Source organism: Lepidochelys kempii, chromosome 5, assembly GCF_965140265.1.
Source record: "Lepidochelys kempii isolate rLepKem1 chromosome 5, rLepKem1.hap2, whole genome shotgun sequence".
In the NCBI taxonomy this organism is placed as follows: domain Eukaryota; kingdom Metazoa; phylum Chordata; order Testudines; family Cheloniidae; genus Lepidochelys; species Lepidochelys kempii.
The window spans coordinates 51,867,322-51,893,715 of NC_133260.1; the positions used below are offsets into that span (position 1 = coordinate 51,867,322).

The 26,394-nt window shown below is 41.4% G+C and overlaps 1 protein-coding gene across 2 annotated transcripts in view; it reads left to right on the plus strand.

Moving 5' to 3' along the window:
* The first annotated feature begins 3,506 nt into the window (after nucleotides 1-3,506).
* RASGRF2 (Ras protein specific guanine nucleotide releasing factor 2) overlaps nucleotides 3,507-26,394 on the plus strand; it is a 215,838-nt gene continuing 192,950 nt past the window's right edge. The window contains exon 1 of one of the 2 annotated variants that reach the window (XM_073344381.1): nucleotides 3,507-4,163. In XM_073344381.1, the coding sequence (XP_073200482.1) occupies nucleotides 3,879-4,163 (285 nt within the window). In that variant the 5' untranslated portion in view covers nucleotides 3,507-3,878. The remainder of the gene's footprint in view (nucleotides 4,164-26,394) is intronic. The other variant, XM_073344380.1, reaches the window with a different exon arrangement.

Sequence of the window (26,394 nt, forward strand, 5' to 3'; positions counted from 1 at the left end):
ACCTCTGTGTGTTTCCCTTCTCACCCTCTGTCTGTCTGTCTTAAATGGTGTGACAATCTGTGCTCTTATGTTCACTCTTTTTACAAGTCTATGATAAATTTTGTACAAAGCTTTTTGGGACAGGGACTATCTTTTACTATTTGTTTGTGTAGTGCTTAGTGCAATGGCGCCATGATCTCAGCTGGTGCTTGTAGGTGTCACTATAATATGACTATTCATAATCAAATTTTAAAACAATCTGAGAATGTTCAGCCAGTTATATGTCCACTTAATTGGCAAACTTTCTGAGACAACATTTAGGAAATATAGGGGACTAAACTAGAGATGATGTGTAAAGTGATGTAGATTCTCAGGAGTCCAAAAGTATAAGTTGGTGGAATTTACTCCCTGAGGAGCCAGCAAAGAGCAGTGTAGCAGAAAAAGCTAATGAAAGTTAAAGTAGAGCCACTACTACCTAATTTAATGTGCACTTTATTCTGGCTCTTCAGCATGTAAGATACACTGACTGACCACCTTTAAACCCATTTACATCTGCTTTTGGATCTGTAACTTACTCTTACACACTTCTGAATGTGGCCCATGGTTTGTCGGTAAAGAACCACTTATTTATAATTGGTAAAAGAGAAGTTTAAAAAAATATTTATTTAGATACAAAAAAGATAAAAACTTGGATGTGCTTTTATAAGAATGATGACACCACAGAAATAAGGAAAGTAGAATTATTGAGAAGTTATTCATATTTAATATAATAAAATAGAACTTTGGAACAGTGTAACCATCACTTATTGTTATACACCATCAATTTGATGAACAGCATCATACATTCCTTGTTGCAACTCCCGTTGATTGCTATATCGACAATAAAGTGTCCAACTTTTCTAGTTTCGGGAAATGTACATGTACCTATATCACAATCATGTAATAATTCAAACTATCAACTAGTCTCTAGATTTGGTAGTTAAAATAACTGCTGAATGGGTATAATTTTGGCACTACATACCTATAGTCTCTTGGTCTGAGAAACTGTGTTATGAAGTTCACACTCATGCAAAGGGGTTTATTACTGTATACAGTGCATGAACTGGGCCTAAAAATTATACCTTATGTTAGGAATGATGGGGTGTAACTGTAACATTTGGTCATGAAATGTGATAATGAACTGCATTAGTTTTGGAAAGCACTAGCTATAATCAGATATTTGAAAATGATATCACATTACAACCTACATACTCACCTTACTTGATAGTATCTATTAAACCCTAAGTTTTACTGTTTTGGCTATTATTTACACCAAGAAATGATAATTCTATCAGTTTTCATGCAGTCGTTGAATTCTGTGCTGGATAACAAAGATCTGAAATGGTGGGCCTAAATTAAAGGGACACTATCAACTAAGTCCTCAATCCTGCAGACAACTGCAGGTGAGCTATTTCATGTATAGGCGTAGTCCCATTGACCTATGGTCCTTGCACAACCATACCTGACTTCAGTGGAAGTTTTGGGAGATGCTAGAAATGCAGAATTTGAAGCCCTTGTTATATATCTACAATGCCACAGTTTAAAGGGACACTGTCAACTTCAGTGGGTTTACTTGCAAGTATTTGCAGGATCAAGGCCTTAAAAATTACATTCTGTGTGAAGAGGTTTCACCAACTGTTTTTATAGATAACATCTAAATTACGATAGCTGAAAAGATTAGAGAAAAATGTTTTCTGGTTTTTGTCCATTGGACAGCACATTGTATATTCTCATCTTCACTACTTCACCCACACAGTCAATGAGAAAGTCAGTTTCCCCTTTTGTCTGTGTGATTCTTTTGGTCAAAAGGAATGGAGAGAAAAACATTTTAAAAAATTGAAATGTGGCTATAATATCACAAAAATTGGCAGGAGGGATCAGGTAAGTGTAAGATATAAACCTACTTTAAACAGCTGGAAAGATTGAAGTTAACAGTATCCCTTAAAATTGTGACAGATACATAAGATAAGGATTCCAATCTCTCAGTTCTAGCACACCCCCAAACTTCCTCTAAAGTCCGGTTTGGTTGTATAAGGAATACAGAATCAAGCCCAATAAATGGGAATGTTTAAAGCATTTGGTGAACCTTGAATTCTTTTAGTTGGTGGAAGTAGCCCTATTAATACAGTTTAAATTGCTGTTAGGAATTATGTAATAATGATATATGTCAGGAAAAACTGCTTCCTTTATGTATGCTTATTTTTTAATAGTTACATGCATCCACTTGCTCTGATCACTTAAAACCCATGCAGGTAGTTAGTCCTATTGAGCTAAATGTAAAATAAATTGTGCTTTTTGCAGGATTGGGACCTAGCATCTCATTTGTAGAGGTTTGTAGGGGACAAGGTTTGCATTTATATATGACACTGCAAATATGCTCATTAAAAATATCCTTAAAACTAAACGGTGGTAATTGAGCTAAAGCTTTTGAGTGGTTCATTTGTATAGTAGACTGGATTCTGATGTAAAGCACGCTATACATTCTGAGTCCTTTATATTTGTTTAAAACAGGGCTATCTGGAAAAGAGTACATCTGAAATTTCTAAAAGCCACATTTAAAAAAAAACACATTTTTTCTTGCAAGAAAGATGTCTGCAAAGTTTTAAACTGATATCTGGTAATATTGATTTTTGAAGGTGTCACTGATGTTTTTTTTAAACCCTACTTAGTCTACATGCGTGTAATATTCACTTTTTAATAATGATTTGCTGTTCTGTATCTTGTGCTATTAAAGATTTCTTTTAAAAACGCTAACAGACTTTTAAAAATCACAGCAGCTTCTGCACATAGTTATTAAAGTCATAAGTATTATGCTATGGCGAAAAATTCCCTCAAAAGGAATTGTAGTAATAATAATAATGCCAAGGGCCTGAAGGTTTTCTATGGACGTACTAAGGCATTTCATTCTCGTTTTCCTGATACGCCCCTTTAATCCCATGCAAAGGAAATGAGAGAAATCCATGACCAAATGCCACCACCACTAAGTATGAGGTAGTTTGCCTGATGGAGTTTAGATACAAATACAGGTAGGGGAGGAAAATGACATACTGCAGCAACCTGCCCATTATTGCTCCTTCTCCCTAGCGCTGTGCAAATCTGTCTCTTTCTCTCCCTCTCTCTCCGGCTTTCCTGTAATTCTCCCCCTCAGCCAGATCGGCTGGATGGAGATAAACCCTCAGAGGAGGCAGACAGGGAGGAGGCAGATCCTCGCACACAGAGGGAGGGATAGAACGCTGCGGCGACGACTTTGCTCTTTAAATTGGGCTCAAAGCCGATTACAGCTGATCTCCCACGTGACGTTTCCCTTTCTGGCTCCCGGCGGAGTTTGCTGGGGGATCCTCGCGGGCGCTGCGCGTCTCTCCCCGCAGCGGGAGCAGCTGGGGCTCCGTGCGCAACTTTTTTGGCCACGGGTAGGCAGGGAGAGGAGCGACCGCGCGTGGGCCTGGCGGCTCGGGATGCTTCGCCCCGTGCCTGAGGGTTAGCGCGGGGCGGTGGCGGCAGCAGCCCCTCAGAGCGGCAGCCCCGGAAGAGCCGCCCAGAGGGAAGTAGCAGCACCAAGCCCGCGAGGACAGCACCAGCTCGACTTTCCCACCCCCAGCCCGCGGTGCAGGCGGGAGAGCAGCGCCGGGACCCTGCCAGCGCGTCCGGCCGGAGGGGCTCAGCGCCGGTCCCGCCGCCTCCGAGAGCAGCCCCTAGCCGGGCGGGCGGAGCGCCGCGGCCGGCAGCGGGCCGTCGGTGCAGGCAGAGCCCATGAGGCACCGTCGCGGCTCGGCGGGGCTGTGAGCGCCCGGCGGCAGTTGCCGGATGCGGGGCAGGGCGGGCGGGCAGTGAGGCGGAGGCCGGCCCGCTGCCCAGGCACCATGCAGAAGAGCGTGCGCTACAACGAGGGGCACGCCCTGTACCTGGCCCTGCTGGCCCGCAAGGAGGGCACCAAGCGCGGCTACCTGAGCAAGAAGACGGCGGAGACCAGCCGCTGGCACGAGAAGTGGTTCGCGCTCTACCAGAACGTGCTCTTCTACTTCGAGAGCGAGCAGAGCGCCCGGCCCGCCGGCATGTACATGCTGGAGGGCTGCAACTGCGAGCGGGCGCCGGCCCCCAAGGGCGCCTCCGCCGGCAGCGCCAAGGACACCGCGCTGGACAAGCAGGTACCGGACCCCCCGCGCTTCTCATAGACACGGGGCTCCTCTCTGGTGGGGTCAGCCCCCCGCCCTCACTATAGGCTCATCCCTCCCGCGGGGTCATCACCCCCCCCCCCCAGCCTCCCTCATGCAGCAGCGGTCCCCCAGCTAGTTCCTTCGGGGCTCTAACATGGACCGGGAGCACCCGCTGCCGTTTCAGTCCGCCTAGGTGTGTGGAGGGGGTCACTAAACGAATCGAAAGTAGCGGTTCAGCTCGAAGTGAAAACGCGTATGCCTTGTAACTACCCTGAGAAGGGCTGCACGCGGTAGGAAAAAACTAGGAGCACAGGAACTGCCACCTCGGGTCCAACCCGTGGGTCCATCCATTCCAGTATCCTCCCTCCGACAGTGGCTGCTTCAAGAGGAAGAGGCAAGAGATCTTGCCTTGTGCCCTAAAGCATGGGGGTTTATCCCTTCCAAACCCTTTTTTAAATGACCCTAATGTAACTCTGGATGTTCTCATTGTCCATATAAACTAGGGCAGAGATATGTCCCCGGTCTTTTAGCTGGCCCATCTTCCCAGTAGTTGCACTTCCATGCTTTATACAAAGTGCCTGAGTATTAAAATGTCATGAACTAATGACTTTCCACTATTGAGCAATTACAGGCCGGGCTCCTCTGGGAGATAACTACATACCCAATAGAGCCAGCCTAAACAGATAAAGAATTCTGGGACAAATGTGTGGCAACAATGTGTATGAGCCTTAAAACTAATCAGATTCCATTTTGGGGCAATGGCAAAACCTGCAGTTCTTTGAGCCATTTTAAACCCTGCTATAGTGAAACCTATTCTAAGAAGCTAGTGGAAGGACCAGGAAAAAGTGGACATAGTCAATTTATACTATGATGTACTTAGGGGGCAATCCCCAGAGGAAGGGGGTTGTGAAGGAGAGTAAATCAGACCAATATTTGTCTAATATTTTTAACGCTGAACAAAATTGTAATGGAAACTAAATCATGAAACTTTAGAGTCCAGTCCTGCATTTCCTTACTCATGCAACAAAACACAGAGACTTCAGTGAGAGTGGAGGACAGCTCATGTATGGTAAGAGTTGCAGGAGCTGGTCCCTAAAGTGGATACTTCTTAAGCCATGGGGTGTTGGGTTTTTGTTTGTGATATTCAACAACATGCCAAAAAAACATACATCTTTCAAAACAATGAATAAGAGGACACTGCATTTATGCTACGTAATAATGGATCAGATATTCTACTCTAGGCCTCCTCTATTTTAGGATAATGCACCTAATGTGAAATTCTGGTGTCCTTTTATTCACTGCTTTGCAGAAGTCTGTGCATTAAACTTGCATGTAGCATGTGCTGATTCATCTGTGCTTCACAGAAGATATCAACAGGTGTCAAACTGGTTTGGAGAAGTTTGGTTACTTCCAAAGAGGAAGGTATCAGGTGAACTCAGGCATTTGTTTTGAAAGAGGAATAAACCTTTCTCAGCTTATGAAAATCTTCTAGTCCATTTACTTTGTTTAGATTGATATATGTGTTAGAGCTAAATTCAGAAAGTATCTCCTCTTTTGCTGCCTTGTCTTAACTTTCCATTTATTAATAGTCCTTTTGGCATTGATATTTTCATGCTTATCTAACTCATCCAACATCTATAGGTAAAAATATACCTAGTTATGCAAATTAACATATGCACATTGGGATGATTAATAGAACTCTTTTGATTGCTTCTTTGATGTATAATCTTGTCAGGGTGAGTAATTGAAGTGTATGGGAATCCCTGGTTCAAATGAACATGTATTTATTCCTTAATGTCAGTCTTCTAGGACTCTCCACCCCAATCTTTTCATGGGTTTACTGTCTTACGTTTCTATAACTAGTGTTTTTAAAGTGCAGTTAGACTAAGAAAACTATGTGAAAACAGCACCTTTTATGTATCTGCTCTTTGGGTGTCTTTAAGTCATGCTTATTTTACTGACAGAAATAAGACACTTTTTTAAAATGCGTTTAGCACAACAAAATTATAGGAGAGCAAGCTGGATTCTATCCGGCTTTAAACATCAACTAAATTGCTAAGTTCTGCCAGAAAATATGTTTATTGAAGATTTGAGAGGGAGAAAGAATACAGTTACAGTTTTCAGATCCTGGTTTGAGTTTGCAAGGCTGGCAGTTAGAAAAATTCTCCTTTAGTCTGAAAAATGAACAAAGCTGATATGGAGTTATTGAAAGTAATAAATATGGAACTCTATAATATCACTTTATTCTCAGTACCTCCTTAAAATCATTTTAATTCTCTTCCAAATGTGATAAGTATCCATACAGACAAAAATGTGTGTGTTTTAGGGTTGCCAACTTTGAAGCTATTCCACGAGATTTTTCTCCCAACATGACATAATGTCATTTTCTTAAAATATCCTATTAAAATCTCCCAGATTGCTTTCAATAGTCAGCGGGAGATTGATGCCGATTCTGGGAGACTCCAGACCAATCCTGGAGGGTTGGCAACCCTAGTGTATTTTCTAAGAACTACAGTTATATTTTTCAGTGTGAAACAAAACAAAAAAGTATTTGAAAACACATTAAACCAGTACAATGCTTCTGTTTTCCTTTTCTTTCTTGAAGCACCTACCTTGATGCACCCATCCTATTAGAAGGGAAAATAATACAACTGAAAAATGAGTTCTCTGTTTTCATAAAATAGGAGTATAAAGTTATTTGTAACAGATGATAATGAAGGTTCAGCATTTACACTTTCACTTCCACCTGTGCAAGGCTAGCTTCACCAGAAGCATTTGTTGCTTCCATGAGCAGATAAAATGTTATTTGGTGATTTAAAAAGAATTATTTCCCAGGCAGAGCCTTGTTCTCCAGAAGGGGGAGAAGAGAAGATTTTAAAAAACATCACCTCCTTCAAGACAAGGGAGCTTACCTTACACACTTAGTTTACCTGGGAAGCTTAGATACTATAATGATAGGTGTTATACAGTATCCTAAATTAGACAGTGTGAGGTGTGGGGACAGTTTTTTAATCCATAATTCATTTATTACAGCTTGCACTTATGCTTTGGTTTGTCTATTTAGATTTTATCTTACTAGGTGATTTAGGGTTAAAGCAGGTGGGTAACTGCAGTAGACAATGAAAGAAAGAAATTGGAGTATGAGATGTCATGACAAAAATAGTGAGACACATCAAAAAAAGTAAAAATTCTGGATTGTTTCAAGCAGGTTGTAGTACAATATATAAATGGGAGCCTTTTTAAAGATACTATTTTGCTACTGAGGAAAATATTTCTATTTAAGTTATTTCACGGGATATTCCACTGAAATAGTTGAAAGTATGTTCAATAGCATGGGAAATATGCATTTGTGGGGCTGCAGCACCTCATGTGGTTTGCAAAACTTGCTGATTAATACATTTATCATTCAGTCAATGAAAGATGAAGTTGTAATGTACATTTGACAAAAGAATTTGTTTTCTATCAGTTCTACCGCTGTGGATTATAGAAGATGCATGCAAAAGAAAAAACATTTGTTTCATTTTTTTAGTTATTTTACATATCCTTTTGATTTAGAAACTGAATTGATAGTCTTGCTTGTAATGTCATGTATCAGATAAGATCTTTGGAGTTAAGTTTTTACATTTCAGCAGGGAAAACATCAGTGTTGGTGAATTTCAGCCAGCAAATATGTTTATGTGCAGATGTGCACACTCCCTGATCCCCATCAAACACAAGCAGATAAAGATTCCACATTTTTAACCACTACTAGTACTGTTAGGCTCTTCCACCAATCTGTCTCAGAGGATTATTACACAAGGACAGTAACTACTGTACAATTTCTAGAGTATACTGAATGCCTTCAGTTTAATGCTCCACTTTTTATAATAATGTATTAGAGACTTGTGGCACTGTTTTAATAATTCTGATATAGTGTATGCAATTTTTATGGCTCTTGCCTAGTGATAGCAGTGGGAGGACTTTTTAAAAATATTTTTCATCCTGTTTCAAAAAGATTTATTTTAAAAGTGTAGTTTCTGATTCAATATTCAAGAAATTATACAATCCATTAATAAATGGACATTCAGTTGTTTTTATAGTTAATGACCTTTTATGGAGTTTTTAATTTTCCCCAATGTATTTTGAACTCAAAACTTTGAATTTTAGAAGAGCTTTTTGATAAATAACTTCTGCACATGAGAGTCATCGCCATCTGTTAAATCCTATTTTAAATTAATTTTAAAACAGGTTTATTTAAAACATGATAATATAGAAATAGCTTAGTTTGTAAGCCACCAATCTGAAAGTGAAAATATTATACACTGAAAAGTTTAAAGTCTGATTCAAATTAAAATGTTTCTTTCCCACCCCTAATAGAACCACGAGCCATAAACCAGAAACAGGTGGAGCTCCTGGCATGCCAAAACTTCACTATGACTGTGGTTTTGAGAGCAAATATCTTTGTGCTTCAGAAGGTCATTAAGGAAAAATTACTTAATATCTGTAAGTGATTAATCTCTTTACAATTAAAATGAAACACAACCATTCTTCAATGCCTCATTAGAGAATAGAACCTGTGGTCCAGTGAACTCATTCAATTTAGAGAAAAAGGGCTTTATGGAAGTATGGATAGTTGAATAAAAGTTATTCTAAATAGTCTATATTGGGCCAATGCCTATATAATTACAGTTTGTTTTATAACTGTATATGGATTAAGCTCAACATTTAAAATGTAGTTTTATATGATTGAAAAAAATAGAGTCTTAGAATATTTTAAGCTTTTAGCTTTACTATATGATTTAAGAAAAGTGGGATGATTCTTGCCTTGTACCTTGTCTGAAATAATCTTCCTCCCACTTAACAAAATTAAATGTAGTACTAAGTCTGTGTCCCCTCAGATTAACAAAATCCAATTATTTGAATTTTTACTGTTGCCTGTAGTTCTATATTTATTTAGTTTTGCTGTGCTTCTATTTATAAAGGGCAGAGAAATTATATGATGTGTGAAACCTCTTTATTTTAAATACAGTTACTGAAATAATGAAAAAGACACATGCCATCAGACCACGCTCACTGAATTTTTTTAAGTAATACAATATAAAATCATACAGTGATTCTGTGTTCAGAAGAGACTATCATAATCAACTGCCTTTTCAGGTATAATATCGTCCATGATTCTTAATTCTTTTTAGCTCATCTTAAGTGATCACTTTCCTTACAATGTATATTTTTTCATGGTCTGTGTGTATATATAAAATCTCCTCACTGTACTTTCCGCTTTATGCATCCGATGAAGTGAGCTGTAGCTCACAAAAGCTTATGCTCAAATAAATTGGTTAGTCTCTAAGGTGCCACAAGTACTCCTTTTCTTTTTGCGAATACAGACTAACATGGCTGCTACTCTGAAATTTGCCAGGATAGTTTCTTGGGATGGTCCAAAGCATAGTCCAGGTAGTGTTGCCCACATACTAGAAATGTCCTGCTTTATTTAAAAAGAGTAGGTTAATTTGGCCTCTGATTGTCAATTGTCCATTGAAATGGCAGTGATTCATTTGTACCAACAAATGTAGAGTGTTAGTGGTGATGTTATTGGAATGAAAATATTCTTGGGATGGAAAATGAAATTTACAATTTATTTTTTCTTTTAATTTATTTGCTTTGCCAAAGGAGGAGTTCTTATTTTAAAAAAAAAACAACCCAAAAATCTCTCACTGATATTAGTTCTATTGTGGCGACTTATGTTCCTCGCAAGCATTAAGGGCCCACTGGGACTTTTTGAGTGAGTAGGGATTCTTACATGAGTAAGGGTTTGCAGGATGAGGTCCTTGATGTATCCCCAGATGTCATGGCAGTGAGTGTCATATAACAGTCTAGACTGTGGGCATTAGTTCACAAAATACATCAATGTAAATTTATACATTGCAAGTAGCAGTCTAAAAATTAATTGCTGACACTGCTGTCCTTTTAATGCAAGTTACATTATGAGAGATTGCCTGTGGCTCTTCATGTAGAATTGAAAAGTGAACTTACAGGATGCCACCTGGCCTTCAGGCAACAGGCAGTATAAAAATAGAAAAATGTAATTTGTGTGATCTCACTATTGATTGAACCAAGCAGAAAAGTGCAGACTCTTCATTTATTTTTAACTGAGACTATATCTGTTTGTTTAGAATTTTGCATATTTTTATATGGTGGGAGAATGACTAGGAAAAGCCACAGCTATATCCACAAGTGTTTAATATACCAGAAATGTTAAATTTTATCTTTAAATGCTCATTTTTCACACTTTAAAATCAGTGCATCTGCTTTATATCATTACAAATCAGGCTACCTGCTAATATACAACACTAGTGGAGCTATGTGTCCCAGAAATGAGTCTAAATAAATTAATTAGTAGAACTCATTAATTTCTCAATTGTTTCCCTTTTCAAAATTAATAGAATTCATATGTGTAATGATAATAAGTGGGGAATCAGAGGATACTGACCCCTGTCATGTGATGGGGATATTAACCTTTAGTAACTCTAATCCATGTCAAGTGACTAGGGCCAGGAATGCACAATCAGTCTGTTAGTGGCAACCCTGATCATGTCACACTCAGAGGAAAACTAAAGTAGAGCAAATGACACTACCTCAATGCCTCAGTCTGGAAAGGAACATAGAGTACTGGAGAAGTTGCTGTACCACTTCCATGTTTTCCTTGAGGCAAGTGGTGTTTCAGCAAAATCAGAGAGGGTGAAATTTTTCACACTGCTGCATGTGGTAGACCCAGGGCCTTTGACTATTTACAATATGTCTGATGGGAACATAAAGAGGAAAGCAAATGACTGGACAATGTCATTCAAAAATATTTTGATCCCACCCAGAATGTCAACTGGCAAAGTCGTATTTGCAGAGCTAGTGAAAACTACTTCTCAAACAAAACTGAGAAATACCAGTCAGTGAAAGAATGAAGATGCATGAAATTAAAACTGAAAACCAAGGCATAAGGATAAACTACAGGTGTCAAGAAGTGGCAGAGATCAGATTATTTGCAATAAATGTAGAGGCAATAACACAACACAATGATGTTTACGACACAAAGTGGTGATAGTGACAGTGTCCTTGAGCTTAAAAAAAACAGAAAAGTTTTATAAAATGAACACAAAACACATTCTGAGATTTCACTCCCTAATTACATCTATTTCTCAAACATAAGGTACAGATTGTTCAAAATAAAAAGCTTACAATTCTCTTAATAAAACACAAGAACACAATAAACAAGTTCCTGGTCTACTAACTAGTTAGACCCTACCAATTTTTTTATTAGCCCTTAAATACTGATGAACTTTTACCAATTTCTTTGCCTTTTCAGCAGCTAGCCAGATAGAAAACTTGGACCAAATCAATCCACATGTGCTGAAATCACTATTGATTGATTTGGAACTTTCTGAACCGTGGTGCAAATCTTTTATTAAACTGAGAAATCTGAATTCAAGAGTTCTTTGAGAATGTGTTAGTATGGATCCCACTGTAGATGCACATGCATCTCCTGTGCATGAGCTTGGAATCTTTAAATAGCTGTGCTTGTCAGGGCCATGCATGTGCCCTGTGCCTCCTTGTGCTCCTATGCAAGAGGATAAAGTTTGGAACAGCTGTGGTCCTCCTCTAATTCCCTGTTACTGCCCATGGGAACAAGATGGAATGTGGACTGTGTCTGACCCAAATTAGCTTTTTTCTAAGGCCTGGTTTACACTACAGAGTTAGGTTGAAAGAAGCCATCTTAAGTTGACCTGTTAATCATAGAATCATAGAATACTAGGGTTGGAAGGGACCTCAGGAGGTCATCTAGTCCAACCCCCTGCTCAAATCAGGACCAATCCCCAACTAAATCATCGCAGCCAGGGCTTTGTCAAGTCTGACCTTAAAAACTTCTAAGGAAGGAGATTCTACCACCTCCCGAGGTAACGCATTCCAGTGTTTCACCACCCTACGAGTGAAAAAGTTTTTCCTAATATCCAACCTAAACCACCTCCTCCGCAACTTGAGACCATTACTCCTTGTTCTGTCATCTGCTACCACTGAGAACAGTCTAGATCCATCCTCTTTGGAACCCTCTTTCAGGTAATTGAAAGCAGCTATCAAATCCCCCCCTCATTCTTCTCTTCTGCAGACTAAATAATCCCAGTTCCCTCAGCCTCTCTTCATAAGTCATGTGTTCCAGTCCCCTAATCATTTTTGTTGCCCTCCGCTGGATGTTTTCCAATTTTTCCACATCCTTCTTGTAGTGTGGGGCCCAAAATTGGACACAGTACTCCAGATGAGGCCTCACCAACGTCGAATAGAGGGGAACGATCATGTCCCTCGATCTGCTGGCAATGCCCCTACTTATGCATCCCAAAATGCCCTTGGCCTTCTTGGCAACAACGGCACACTGTTGACTCATATCCAGCTTCTCGTCCACTGTAACCCCTAGGTCCTTTTCTGCCGAACTGCTGCCTACCATTCGGTCCCTAGTCTGTAGCGGTGCATTGGATTCTTCTGTCCTAAGTGCAGGACTCTGCACTTGTCCTTGTTGAACCTCATCAGATTTCTTTTGGCCCAATCCTCGAATTTTTCTAGGTCCCTCTGTATCCTATCCCTCCCCTCCAGCGTATCTACCTCTCCTCCCAGTTTAGTATCATCTCCAAAGTTGCTGAGGGTGCAATCCACGTCATGCTCCAGATCATTAATGAAGATATTGAACAAAACCGACCCGAGGACCAATCCTTGGGGCACTCCACTTGATACCAGCTGCCAACTAGAATGGAGCCACTGATCACTACCCGTTGAGTCCACCAATCTAGCCAGCTTTCTATCCACCTTATAGTCCATTCATCCAGCTCATACTTCTTTAACTTGCTGGCAAGAATACTGTGGAGACCGTATCAAAAGCTTTACTAAAGTCAAGGAATAACACGTCCACTGCTTTTCCCTCATCCACAGAGTCAGTTATCTCGTCATAGAAGGCAATTAGATTAGTCAGGCATGACTTGCCCTTGATGAATCCATGCTGACTGTTCCTGATCACTTTCCTATAAGTGCTTCAGAATTGATTCCTTGAGGACCTGCTCCACGATTTTTCCAGGGACTGAGGTGAGGCTGACTGGCCTGTAGTTCTCAGGATCCTCCTTCTTCCCTTTTTTAAAGATGGGCACTACATTAGCCTTTTTCCAGTCTTCCGGGACCTCCCCCAATCACCATGAGTTTTCAAAGATAATGGCCAATGGCTCTGCAATCACATCTGCCAACTCCTTTTGCACTCTCGGATGCAGCGCATCCGGCCCTATGGACTTGTGCTCGTCCAGCTTTTCTAAATAGTCCCACTTCTTTCTCCACAGAGGGCTGGTCACCTCCTCCCCATGCTGTGCTGCCCAGTGCAGTAGTCTGGGAGCTGACCTTGTTCGTGAAGACAGAGACAAAAAAAGCATTGAGTACATTAGCTTTTTCCACATCCTCTGTCACTAGGTTGCCTCCGTCATTCAGTAAGGGGCCCACAGTTTCCTTGACTTTCTTGTTGCTAACATACTTGAAGAAACCCTTCTTGTTACTCTTAACATCTCTTGCTAGCTGCAACTCCAGGTGTGATTTGGCCTTCCTGATTTCACTCCTGCATGACTGAGTAATATTTTTATACTCTTCCATGGTCATTTGTCGAGTCTTCCACTTCTGGTAAGCTTCTTTTTTGTGTTTTAAGATCAGCAAGGATTTCACTGTTAAGCCAAGCTGGTCACCTTCCATATTTACTATTCTTTCTACACATCAGGATCGTTTGTCCCTGTAACTTCAATCAGGATTCTTTAAAATACAGCCAGCTCTCCTGGACTCCTTTCCGCCAGATGTTGTTCTCCCAGGGGATCCTGCCCATCAGTTCCCTGAGGTTGTCAAAGTCTGCATTTCTGAAGTCCAGGGTCCATATTCTGCTGCTCTCTTTTCTTCCTTGTGTCAGGATCCTGAACTCGACCATCTCATGGTCACTGTCTCCCAGGTTCCCATCCACTTTTGCTTCCCCTACTAATTCTTCCCGGTTTGTGAGCAGCAGGTCAAGAAGAGCTCTGCCCCTAGTTGGTTCCTCCAGTACTTGCACCAGGAAATTGTCCCCTACACTTTCCAAAAACTTCCTGGATTGTCTGCGCCCTGCTGTATTGCTCTCCCAGCCGATATCAGGGTGATTGAAGTCTCCCATTAGAACCAGGGCCTGCGATCTAGTAACTTCCTTTAGTTGCTGGAAGAAAGCCTCATCCACCTCATCCCCCTGGTCCGGTGGTCTATAGCAGACTCCCACCACGACATCACCCTTGTTGCTCACACTTCTAAACTTAATCCAGACTCTCAGGTTTTTCTGCAGTTTCATACCGGAGCTCTGAGCAGTCCTACTGCTCTCTTACATACAATGCAACCCCCCCCCCTTTTCTGCCCTGCCTGCCCTTCCTGAATAGTTTATATCCATCCGTGACAGTACTCCAGTCATGTGAGTTATCCCACCAAGTCTCTGTTATTTCAATCACATCATAATCCCTTGACTGTGCCAGGACTTCCAGTTCTCCCTGCTTGTTTCCCAGGCTTCATGCATTTGTGTATAGGCTCTTGAGATAACTTGCTGTTTGTCCTGCTTTCTTAGTATGAGGCAGGAGCCCGCCCCTCTCGCGCTCTCCTCCTTGTGCTTCCTCCCAGTATCCCACGTCCCCATTTACCTCAGGGCTTTGGTCTTCTTCCCCTGGTGAACCTAGTTTAAAGCCCTCCTCACTAGGTTAGCCAGCCTGCTTGCGAAGATGCTCTTCCCTCTCTTGGTTAGGTGGAGCCTGTCTCTGCCTACCACTCCTCCTTCTTGGAACACCATCCCATGGTGCAAGAATCCAAAGCCTTCTCTCCGACACCACCTGTGTAGCCATTCGTCGACTTCCACGATTCGACGGACTGTACCCAGGCCTTTTCCTTCCCTGGGGAGGATGGACGAGAACACCACTTGCGGCTCAAACTCCTTTATCCTTCTTCCCAGAGCCATGTAGTGTATGTGTCTACACTACTGGGTTCTTTACGCTGACCTGTGTTGCCTTTAATGTTGACTTCTGTAATCCACCTCTGCAAGAGGCACAGCGCTTAATTCAATTTTCATGGATAGACTGCGAGGTAGTGCAGATGCAGCGTTGTGTAATTCGACTTAATTGGCCTCCAGGTGGTATCTCACAATGCTCATCTGTGACTGCTCTGGAGATCATTCTCACCTCTGCTGCACTGCAGCCAGGTACACAGGAAACAGTCCCTCCCCTGCTAAAGCCCCGGGAATTTTTGATATCCCATTTCCTGTTTGATCAACATTGGGAGCATGCCAGCCTGAGCACAGCTGATCATGGAGACAACATGCCCCAAATGGGCTCCAGCCTGGTCTGCACAGGAGGTGGTGCCTCTCCCTCCTGCGTGCCTGCATGGCACTTGATAGCCTGCTGTGCAGCCGCGCAGCTTAGAGGGAACTTAGCTGATGACCCATATCGTTGTCAATATGGTTCCATGTGATAAATTTCTGTTTTTTTCAGTTTGCTTTGTTACAAAACCTAGGAAATTGCACACAAAGAAGTATGCTAAAGGAACATTATTAAGGTTGCAAAGACAAGCACTCAGAAATTAGGAAATGCCAGAAATGCCTGTGCAACATTAATTTAGCCACCTTATGCATATACATGTGATAGTCTTTATTTATGTAATCACGTACTGTTTTTTCTACAGAACCCCTACTTTACTCTCCACACAATGGACAGTGCTCATTGAATGAGCAGATATTCAAATTTTTGTTTTATACTCATTGTTCAATATGTGGTCTCAGGTCTTATTTAGTGCACATGATTCAAACCCTCCTTGAATATAGAATTATTTAATTTCCTCAGTGTTTTTTATTGTGGTGCTCATCACTGTAGTATGAGTGATTTACAAATATTAATTATTTTCACAACATTCCAGTGAGTGGTATTTTTATTCCCATTTTACAGATGTGGCCTGAGGCATAGAGACACTAATGTCAGAAGTAACAAGAGTGATGTAGTGGTGGGAGTCTGCTATAGACCACCGGACCAGGGGGATGAGGTAGATGAGGCTTTCTTCCGGCAGCTCACGGAAGCTACTAGATCGCATGCCCTGATTCTCATGGGTGACTTTAATTTTCCTGATATCTGCTGGGAGAGCAATACAGCAGTGCATAGACAATCCAGGAAGTTTTTGGAAAGCGTAGGGGACAATTTCCTGGCGCAAGTGCTAGAGGAGCCAACTAGGGGGGGCGCTTTTCTTGACCTGCTGCTCACAAACCGGGTAGAATTAGTGGGGGAAGCAAAAGTGGATGGGAATCTGGGAGGCAGTGACCATGAGTTGGTTGAGTTCAGGATCCTGACGCAGGGAAGAAAGGTAAGCAGCAGGATACGGACCCTGGACTTCAGGAAAGCAAACTTCGACTCCCTCAGGGAACAGATGGCCAAGATCCCCTGGGGGACTAACTTGAAGGGGAAAGGAGTCTAGGAGAGCTGGCTGTATTTCAAGGAATCCCTGTTGAGGTTACAGGGACAAACCATCCCAATGAGTCGAAAGAATAGTAAATATGGCAGGCGACCAGCTTGGCTTAATGGTGAAATCCTAGCGGATCTTAAACATAAAAAAGAAGCTTACAAGAAGTGGAAGGTTGGACATATGACCAGGGAAGAGTATAAAAATATTGCTCGGGCATGTAGGAATCATATCAGGAGGGCCAAATCGCACCTGGAGCTGCAGCTAGCAAGAGATGTTAAGAGTAACAAGAAGGGTTTCTTCAGGTATGTTGGCAACAAGAAGAAAGCCAAGGAAAGTGTGGGCCCCTTACTGAATGAGGGAGGCAACCTAGTGACAGAGGATGTGGAAAAAGCTAATGTACTCAATGCTTTTTTTGCCTCTGTTTTCACTAACAAGGTCAGCTCCCAGACTGCTGCGCTGGGCATCACAAAATGGGGAAGAGATGGCCAGCCCTCTGTGGAGATAGAGGCGGTTAGGGACTATTTAGAAAAGCTGGACGTGCACAAGTCCATGGGGCCGGACGAGTTGCATCCGAGAGTGCTGAAGGAATTGGCGGCTGTGATTGCAGAGCCATTGGCCATTATCTTTGAAAACTCGTGGCGAACCGGGGAAGTCCCGGATGACTGGAAAAAGGCTAATGTAGTGCCAATCTTTAAAAAAGGGAAGAAGGAGGATCCTGGGAACTACAGGCCAGTCAGCCTCACCTCAGTCCCTGGAAAAATCATGGAGCAGGTCCTCAAAGAATCAATCCTGAAGCACTTGCATGAGAGGAAAGTGATCAGGAACAGCCAGCATGGATTCACCAAGGGAAGGTCATGCCTGACTAATCTAATCGCCTTTTATGATGAGATAACTGGTTCTGTGGATGAAGGGAAAGCAGTGGATGTATTGTTTCTTGACTTTAGCAAAGCTTTTGACACGGTCTCCCACAGTATTCTTGTCAGCAAGTTAAGGAAGTATGGGCTGGATGAATGCACTATAAGGTGGGTAGAAAGCTGGCTAGATTGTCGGGCTCAACGGGTAGTGATCAATGGCTCCATGTCTAGTTGGCAGCCGGTATCAAGTGGAGTGCCCCAAGGGTTGGTCCTGGGGCCGGTTTTGTTCAATATCTTCATAAATGATCTGGAGGATGGTGTGGATTGCACTCTCAGCAAATTTGCGGATGATACTAAACTGGGAGGAGTGGTAGATACGCTGGAGGGGAGGGATAGGATACAGAAGGACCTAGACAAATTGGAGGATTGGGCCAAAAGAAATCTGATGAGGTTCAATAAGGATAAGTGCAGGGTCCTGCACTTAGGATGGAAGAATCCAATGCACCGCTACAGACTAGGGACCGAATGGCTAGGCAGCAGTTCTGCGGAAAAGGACCTAGGGGTGACAGTGGACGAGAAGCTGGATATGAGTCAGCAGTGTGCCCTTGTTGCCAAGAAGGCCAATGGCATTTTGGGATGTATAAGTAGGGGCATAGCGAGCAGATCGAGGGACGTGATCGTTCCCCTCTATTCGACATTGGTGAGGCCTCATCTGGAGTACTGTGTCCAGTTTTGGGCCCCACACTACAAGAAGGATGTGGATAAATTGGAGAGAGTCCAGCGAAGGGCAACAAAAATGATTAGGGGTCTAGAACACATGACTTATGAGGAGAGGCTGAGGGAGCTGGGATTGTTTAGCCTGCAGAAGAAAAGAATGAGGGGGGATTTGATAGCTGCTTTCAACTACCTGAAAGGGGGTTCCAAAGAGGATGGCTCTAGACTGTTCTCAATGGTAGCAGATGACAGAACGAGGAGTAATGGTCTCAAGTTGCAGTGGGGGAGGTTTAGATTGGATATTAGGAAAAACTTTTTCACTAAGAGGGTGGTGAAACACTGGAATGCGTTACCTAGGGAGGTGGTAGAATCTCCTTCCTTAGAGGTTTTTAAGGTCAGGCTTGACAAAGCCCTGGCTGGGATGATTTAACTGGGAATTGGTCCTGCTTCGAGCAGGGGGTTGGACTAGATGACCTTCTGGGGTTCCTTCCAACCCTGATATTCTATGATTCTATGATTCTAAGTGTCAACAAATTTTGGGTGCCCAATTTGAGAAGCATAGGGCCTGATTCTTCAGAGAACTTAGCATTTTATAAGTTAAGGCACTATCCTTGGACTTTGGAGACTGGATTTCAGTTCCCTGCTCCATTATAGATTTCCCACATGACCATGGGCAAGTCACTCAGCCTCTCTGTGGCTCAGTTCCTCATCTGCAAAATGGGCATAGTAGTACTTCCCTACCTCACAGGGTATTGTAAGGGTGAGTATATTAAAGACTGTGAAGTGATTTGAGATCTACTGGTGAAAACGTGCTATATAAGAGCTAAGTATTATTTATTTATGTGTAGCATTTTATTTGTTCATATCATAGTTCAGTTACAGTTATGAGTGTTCAGGAAATCGGTATCTCAAATTGGATACCCAGAAAATGAGAAACACACAATTAGTAGCCCCATGTGAAAAGTGTAAGTTGCTAGCTTAGCTTGCCTACTATTGCACAGGGACTCTGCAGCAGAAGCAGAGATAGAATCCTGTTCTCTAGGTTAGTATTCAACTGCTTTAATTGTGAGATGTCATTCACTACCCATCTTCCAAATTCTACCAAAAATATTAGGCAGAGGTCCTACAAACAACAGCCATATTTACTACACAGCCCTGATTCATGCCAAGTGCACTGTATGTGACATGTGTCTTATGGAAAAATAGTATAAAGATTAATATAATGCATATGAATAAAGGAGCTGAATTAAGTTTATAGTCTATATACAAGATAACTTCTTTATACATATAACTTCTGAGTTCTTAACTGTACAACTTTAATATTCTTTTAATATAAAGTTTTCTTTGTAATTAAAGTTTATATTATGGTATAATAATATTGTATGGTATTATAGTACAATACAGTTTAAATCTTTTTGTTTACAATTCAAAGTAGAAAACTCTTGAATATAAAAAGGAAAGAAACATCAGATTTAGAACAAATGTTTGTAAAAAATGAAGCCCTTAGGTACCACAGGTTACAGGTGCTATAAGAATATATTAGCTAGATAGATGCAATTCATTTTGATGCCTATTCCTTATTGTAACTGGTGTGAGCTTACAACTCCTAGGCCTAATTGTTTTTATATTTGTGCTGCCTGCTGCAGATGGAAGTTTCATAAGTGCATTATTTGGTGGCCTGAGGGAAGAACTAGCAAGCTGGTGTCCAGTATTATGGTCCAAGAATGTGAAGCGAGCTAAAAAAGCTCTCTGATAGAGCAATCTCAAAATTGCTACCGATCTATGAAAATATGGATGCATAACATTTACTAATATTAAAGTGCTTTAAAAAGAAATGTTCTTTTCCTAATGCTGTGCTGGACTCTGCAGCTTAGTGGCATATACCTTGGCTGTGTATCAGGAAGCTGAACATAACAAAGGCATGTGTTAGAACGTTTTGTTGATAATTTAAAGGAACAGTTACTGATTTTAAGTGAAATAAATAAAAAATATAATTTTCATATAGTGAAAAGAATTTTCAGTAGTTTATTAACTTCTCACTATTTGTCTTATTAAATGGATGCTCTCAGATTCAACTTCTTAAAAAAATTCTTTAGCAAATATCACTATAGATTGTGTTTGTGTAGTCTGAAGGGGTTTACTTTCATATTTGTGTGCTTGTGTAACTCTAAGTGTATTAACAGCATGGGCCATGCATCATTATTTGAGGAAGGGCGGACAAGTGGTTAAGACCCTAGCTTGCACTGGGGAGACCTGGGTCAAATCCCTGCTGCACAATAGTCTTCCTGTGGGACTTTGGGCAAGTTACTTAGCCTCTCTGTGCTTCAGTTCCTCAGCTGTAAAACAGGAATAATAGCACTCTCTAACCTCAGAAGCATTGTTGTGAGGATAAAGACATTCAAGCTTGTGATGTGCTCAGATACTATGGTGATAGGGGAGCCATATAAGTACCTAAATTAGTTAGAGTAATACAGTGTGGTGTTGGTGTGTGGTGATTGATTAATAATGTGTGCTGTTGTATACACAACTAGCCTAGGGTTGCCAGTTTTGGCTGGATATATTCCTGGAGATTTCATCACATGACGTAACCTTTAATTACAGGTTGATCTTTAATTCCTGGAGACTCCAGGCAAATCCTGGAGGGTTGGCAACCCTAAACTAGCACAGGATACTTCCCTACCTTAAGAAGGGCCTGATCCAAACACAATGAAATACTCTGTTGAAGTTAATGACTTCAATGGGCTTTGGGGCTTATCATGCAAATTCTTTCTACTGGGTCTACTCACTACTCAGAATAGTTCCATTGTCTTCAGCTGGACTACTCAGGTTGCAAGCAGTATGCCTGGTACTAAGTGTCTGTGGGATTGGGCGCTAAATTATATAGGGCAAAGGAAGAGAGAATATTGGTCAAGGGGAGGGAGGGCAAGGGAAAGATGAGATTTATACATAAAATTCTGAGAGCTGTGATGCATACAGCGTGTCAGTCCTCCCCCCCCCACCTTTTTTTAAATGTAAATGTTTCTGTTGTTAAAGCAACTTGGCACAGAAATTAAGTTCAGCTTTGGAAAGCTAACAGGGTTTTAAAGAGGGATTTGAAAGGAGAGAGGGAGGTTTCTTCACATCACATAGATCCAGGGAGGTCCAGACATAGAAGGTGGTTCTTCGAGATATTAGTGGGAGAAAGATACAAGGGACCCGTACATGAAGGCAAGTGGAGCTGGTTGAGAATATTATGAGAGATTGTTACAGGAGTAGTGGTGACTTCCAGTGAAGAACTCTGACTTTCTTGACAGAGAATGAGAAATGCAGTACGGCACATTGGGCACCTGAGAGAGAGATGTTGCTATTCCTTCTCAAAAGAGACCTAGTAGATGGTTAAATTAGATTTAATGTCCTAATGTGTTCTTGTTGCTATTTCTTTCCTGTATTTTTGGAGAATGACTTTACATCATGTATCCCAGGGACCCAACCTCTTTGCAGTTATACCAACAAGTCTTCTAACTGCTGCCTATGCTAACTGATGTTTCTCCTCTTTTCTGAACAATATTTTGTAATAACTGAAGGCTACCAGTATTTGATTTTGGTTTTATTACAGTTATATTACATAGTTTATGTTATATAATTTATTTTACAGACTTACTATAGATTTTTATGTTGCTGTGTCATCTGAGTTATATTTCCCAATATATTGGCTCAATGTACATTGGATAATCTTTTTGTTATGTATATTGTACAGTGTCTAGCACAATAGGGCTCTTATTCATGACTGGGGCCTTAGGGGCTTCTGCGGTTCAAATAATAAAATAATAATTAATATGGCAATTGAGTTGTCATCAAGAGTAAGTTTTGTTAACTCTGCCCCTCACCCCACATTTCCACATCCCCACTGTGGCCAATTCCTGTCACTTCTTCATTTACAGCTTGTCTAAAATGTGATCCTCCTTCTCCATCATGATGGTTGAATCATCATTCCAAACTCTTGTTGTCTCCAGCCTTGACTGCTGTACCCTCTTTCTCTTCTCAGGCCTTTTTGATATTAACTGGCCTTCCTTCAATCTGTCCAAAAACTGATGCCAAAATAAACTTTCTTGTCTGTTGCTTCTTCTTTGTTACACCCACACCTTTTCAGTCACTTTATTGGATCTCCTTTGCGGTATGCTCTAAGTTCAAATTCTTGTCCTTCCTTCTACGTGTCTGACCTCATCTTAGGTGTCTACTCAGTCCATGTCCACCAGTGGCTCCAACCTTGATACTCATCTCAACTAATAATTCTGCGGTGCCTCAGCATCTTCCCTCATGCTGCCTCCATGTTAGAAATGTCTTGTAACAATCAGCTTGTTAAACCTTCACCCCCACCTCATTCAAATTGCTCCTGAAAACACAATTCTATGGCTTTGCCTACAAGAAATGTTAAAACAAATGACTTATCTTCATTGTGTTTGAACCACATAAAGACATCATTCCCAAAATGAGTTACTATGTAAATACATTTGAATCACTCATGTCCTTCCTTACCCGTTCCCCATCCTGTTATACAATATATCCTGCTTTTCTGTCAAATCCATCGTTTGGATTGAACACTTTTTTGAGATCAGGGAATTTCTTCTCTGTGTTCTCTGTGAAAAGACTACTGTGTGGTGAGAGCTAAAATATAGTTAACTGACCCCACTTGATGAGGTTGCTGTAAGCCTAGCAGTACATCAGAATGTTTTAGATACTTTGTACACTGGGACTACAGCAATAACCTTGAGTGCAAGTACACTAAGTATACCAACCACTTGGCCCTATAATATGTAGTACCTGATAACTTCTCAGTCGTTACTGAAAATGAATTAAATACTCTTGTGTAGATCCACCTGCCCAGAGTTTGGTTATATTGTTTATGGTCTCCTGGGGGACATACACCTCTGTTGTCCTCCAGTTTCCTCACACACCTGAAGTTTGCAGGCTCCTTCCCCTGAATCCTGCCGCTGGCAACCTCCCACCCACAACCTGCTTCTTGGCTCAGCTCCCTGCTTCCTACACAGTCTCTTGGTCCTGTGTCTTGGTTCCCTGGTCCTGTTGCTTGCCTGTGAATTCTCCTGCGGAAGCTCTTTGATGTTCCAGGTTACTCCTGGTGGAGAGGAAGAAAGTAGGTACTGGGATACTACAGTGGTAGTGCCATGTAAGAACTTGAAGAGAGACACAGTGAATCTGCTGCTTGACAGATTAATTACAATAATAATACTCAGGTGCTGAGTCAATTATTTTACTTCTAGGATGATTGCAGATGAAGCAAAATGTCTAAATTGAACTATAACAACTTACTTAACAAAGGTCAGACAGGTTCCCAACAATTTCCAAAATAGTTTTGATTATTGTTCTTAATGGAACATTTTTTCCATTGTCTTCAGTGACATGTGAGGTCTTTATTAAGCAAGCATATCAAAAACAACCAGAGCACCATGGTCTGAATTTCTTTGATATCTTGGTGCCCTATGTCAGTAAATCCCTTCAGACATCTGCATTTTTGTATTTTGTTGCAACCTCTTCATTTGGTCATAAAGTTAACTGATGTGTCAGATAAATTTGGCAGTTCTAGCATCTACGTTATCCTCTGGAACTTTCTAGTTGTATAGGCTGGGATTTTGGAAAGGAGGATTACAAGTCCCATTTGATTTTGAACCCATCCCTAACCTTTTTAAAACAACTTTGAATTTTAATAATGTTCTAATGTAAGCAATAACTGATAGACTTTCACTGTGAATTTATACTCACATATAGTGTCCTGGGAACTGCTGTGTACATTGGTTCTTCATTTAGTGTCAGATCTGCACCCCCACTGACTTCTGTGTAACAAAGAGAATTTCACCTTTACTTATATGTATGATGTTTAGAATAGGAGACTGTCTCAAAAACGAAAAGTAGAATTGCTGATACCATAAATACCCAACCCCTTATAAATTTCTTCTCATGTCCTTTTATATTCCATACCTTTGTGACATATCATGCATCTTTTTAAACTTGCTCTATGAAATTCATGTTTTTAATCTGAAGAAAATTCTCACTGGAGAATTGCAATGGGAGATTGAGGGGGGAATTAGTAGAAGTGCACTCAGATTCCTCAGCGATGAGCTTGGTTTAAGAATTTAGACAGAGAAAGAGTGAAATTGTGGCCCCATTAAAGTCAGTGGCAAAACTCAGATTTCAGCCAGAGTGTATAATTTTGAAATAGAGCCTTCGGTCAAAATGATAGCATTACTTGGCTGAAAAAACTGCACGGTGTTTTGGAAGTTTATTTTACTGTTTTACCTTGAGGCAAATTTAGGATGAATAAAAAATAAGTTATTTTAAGTAGCCTGACATGGCTGATTTCTGCTGCTTCCTCCCACCCCCCCAAAAGAAATTTTCCATTGGCTCACAGCATTGGCTATAGTGTAAATTTCATTAGTAGAATACAGAGAACCTAAATAAAATTCAGTTTCAAAATAATTAAGAATTTTATGATAGTAAGAGGAAGAGGGAAAACTGTCCTTTCCAAGATTTCTAGTGGTCTTTATGCAATGCTATCTTTTTCCATAGCAGTTAAGATCTGTGTGATGTGCATTGTTGGGTAGCTTAGAAATGATTTCTACTTTGTGTGTCTGTTTTTGGGTTTGTTTTTTTTTAAAGCAGTTGCCAATGTGATTTGAATTTGAAGTAGATGGAGTTAAAGCTGTTGTTGACTTGGTGAATATAATGTATAACAAGAAGACTGCTGAAGAGAGAACTGCTTAGACAATGAAAATTAATGTGCACAGTTAATGTATACTACATATTTTTATGCTAGTGAGCTATGTTATGCAACAATAATACTCAAGCTTATTTCTGCGGCATTTCTTCTCCCTAGCGTGTATCCATAATTCAACAATTTCTGTTTTGCCTTGTGCTGAACAGTAACAATGTATGTAGAAAACCAGAGATCTGTTAAATCTTGACATCCAGCTCTTTGTAGAGGAAGGAGTGTAAAGCAAGCGTTGAATCTAATTCTAGTTGTATATGTTATTTAGTGAGGTGACAACTAACCCGCACAGCGCCTCCTGCTGTTAGTCTGGGAATTAGCTCTTTTCCAGCATTGGAGTGCCCTCTGCAAGCCAGTCTCACCTGCCGCTGGTCCCGTGTCCCTCCCGGACCCCGGTGCCCTTTACCTTGGGGTGCTGCCCCAGCAGTACCCCACCACGCTCTGGGTCTCCCCTCCCAGGGGAACCCCCAACCCTCTAAACCCATCTTGCCTCAGTGGCTACTGCCAATCATCTAACCCCTGCTCACTGGGGCAGACTGCAGTCTGTAATGGCCACTCATGACAGGCAAGGGGGTAGGACCAGCTGCCTCTGCCTAACCCCAGGCTGCACTTCTGCAACCCTAGAACCTGTGTAGGCCTTCATGAAGGCCTGCAGCCTGGGAGTTTACCAGGCAGGAGTTCCCCAGCTGCCCTTGCCCTTGCCCTTGCCCTTGCCCCTGCCCCTCCCTGGCAGCCAGGCCTTCTCCCTCCAGGGCTAGAGTGAGATTCCTCCAGCTTCTGGCCCACAGCCCTCTTATAAGGGCCAGCTGAGCCCTAACTGAGCTGCCCACACCTGTGGTCAGCCACTCCCTCAGCTGCTTTCACTCCTTTTTCCAGCCGCAGCCCCCTCCAGGGCTGCTTTCAACCCCTTCAGGGCTGGAGTGGGGTGACCACCCCGCTACAGTTATATATAGAGAGGGTGGGCAAAACCATGAATATTCCACTTTAGCCTATTCAGTTTATTTCTTTTAAAATCCTAGAGCGGTGGCCCACTGGTTTTATCTACTACACATACACACACTTCCTTGAGTTTCACCCATTCTTTTAGTCTTTAGGCCTTATTTATAGGGAGATTTGCCTTGGGTACAATCACCAATGTTGAGCAAGTGGTGTAGCTGTACAGAATGCAAAACTGAAGCATAGACAGCCAAAGCCAAGAATTTCGAAATTCCACTATCACATTCCTTTATAACAGTACACTGATTGACATTAAAAATGGAAAGTTCTGTGAAAAGTAGTGGAAATAAATGGCAATCTTACACAATACATACTGTAATTTTGCTAGAGTAGATTTCTTAGGAAGAATGTATTCTGAATCAGTTGGCTTACTGTATGTTTTTTTTAATATTTAATATTTGAAATGGGA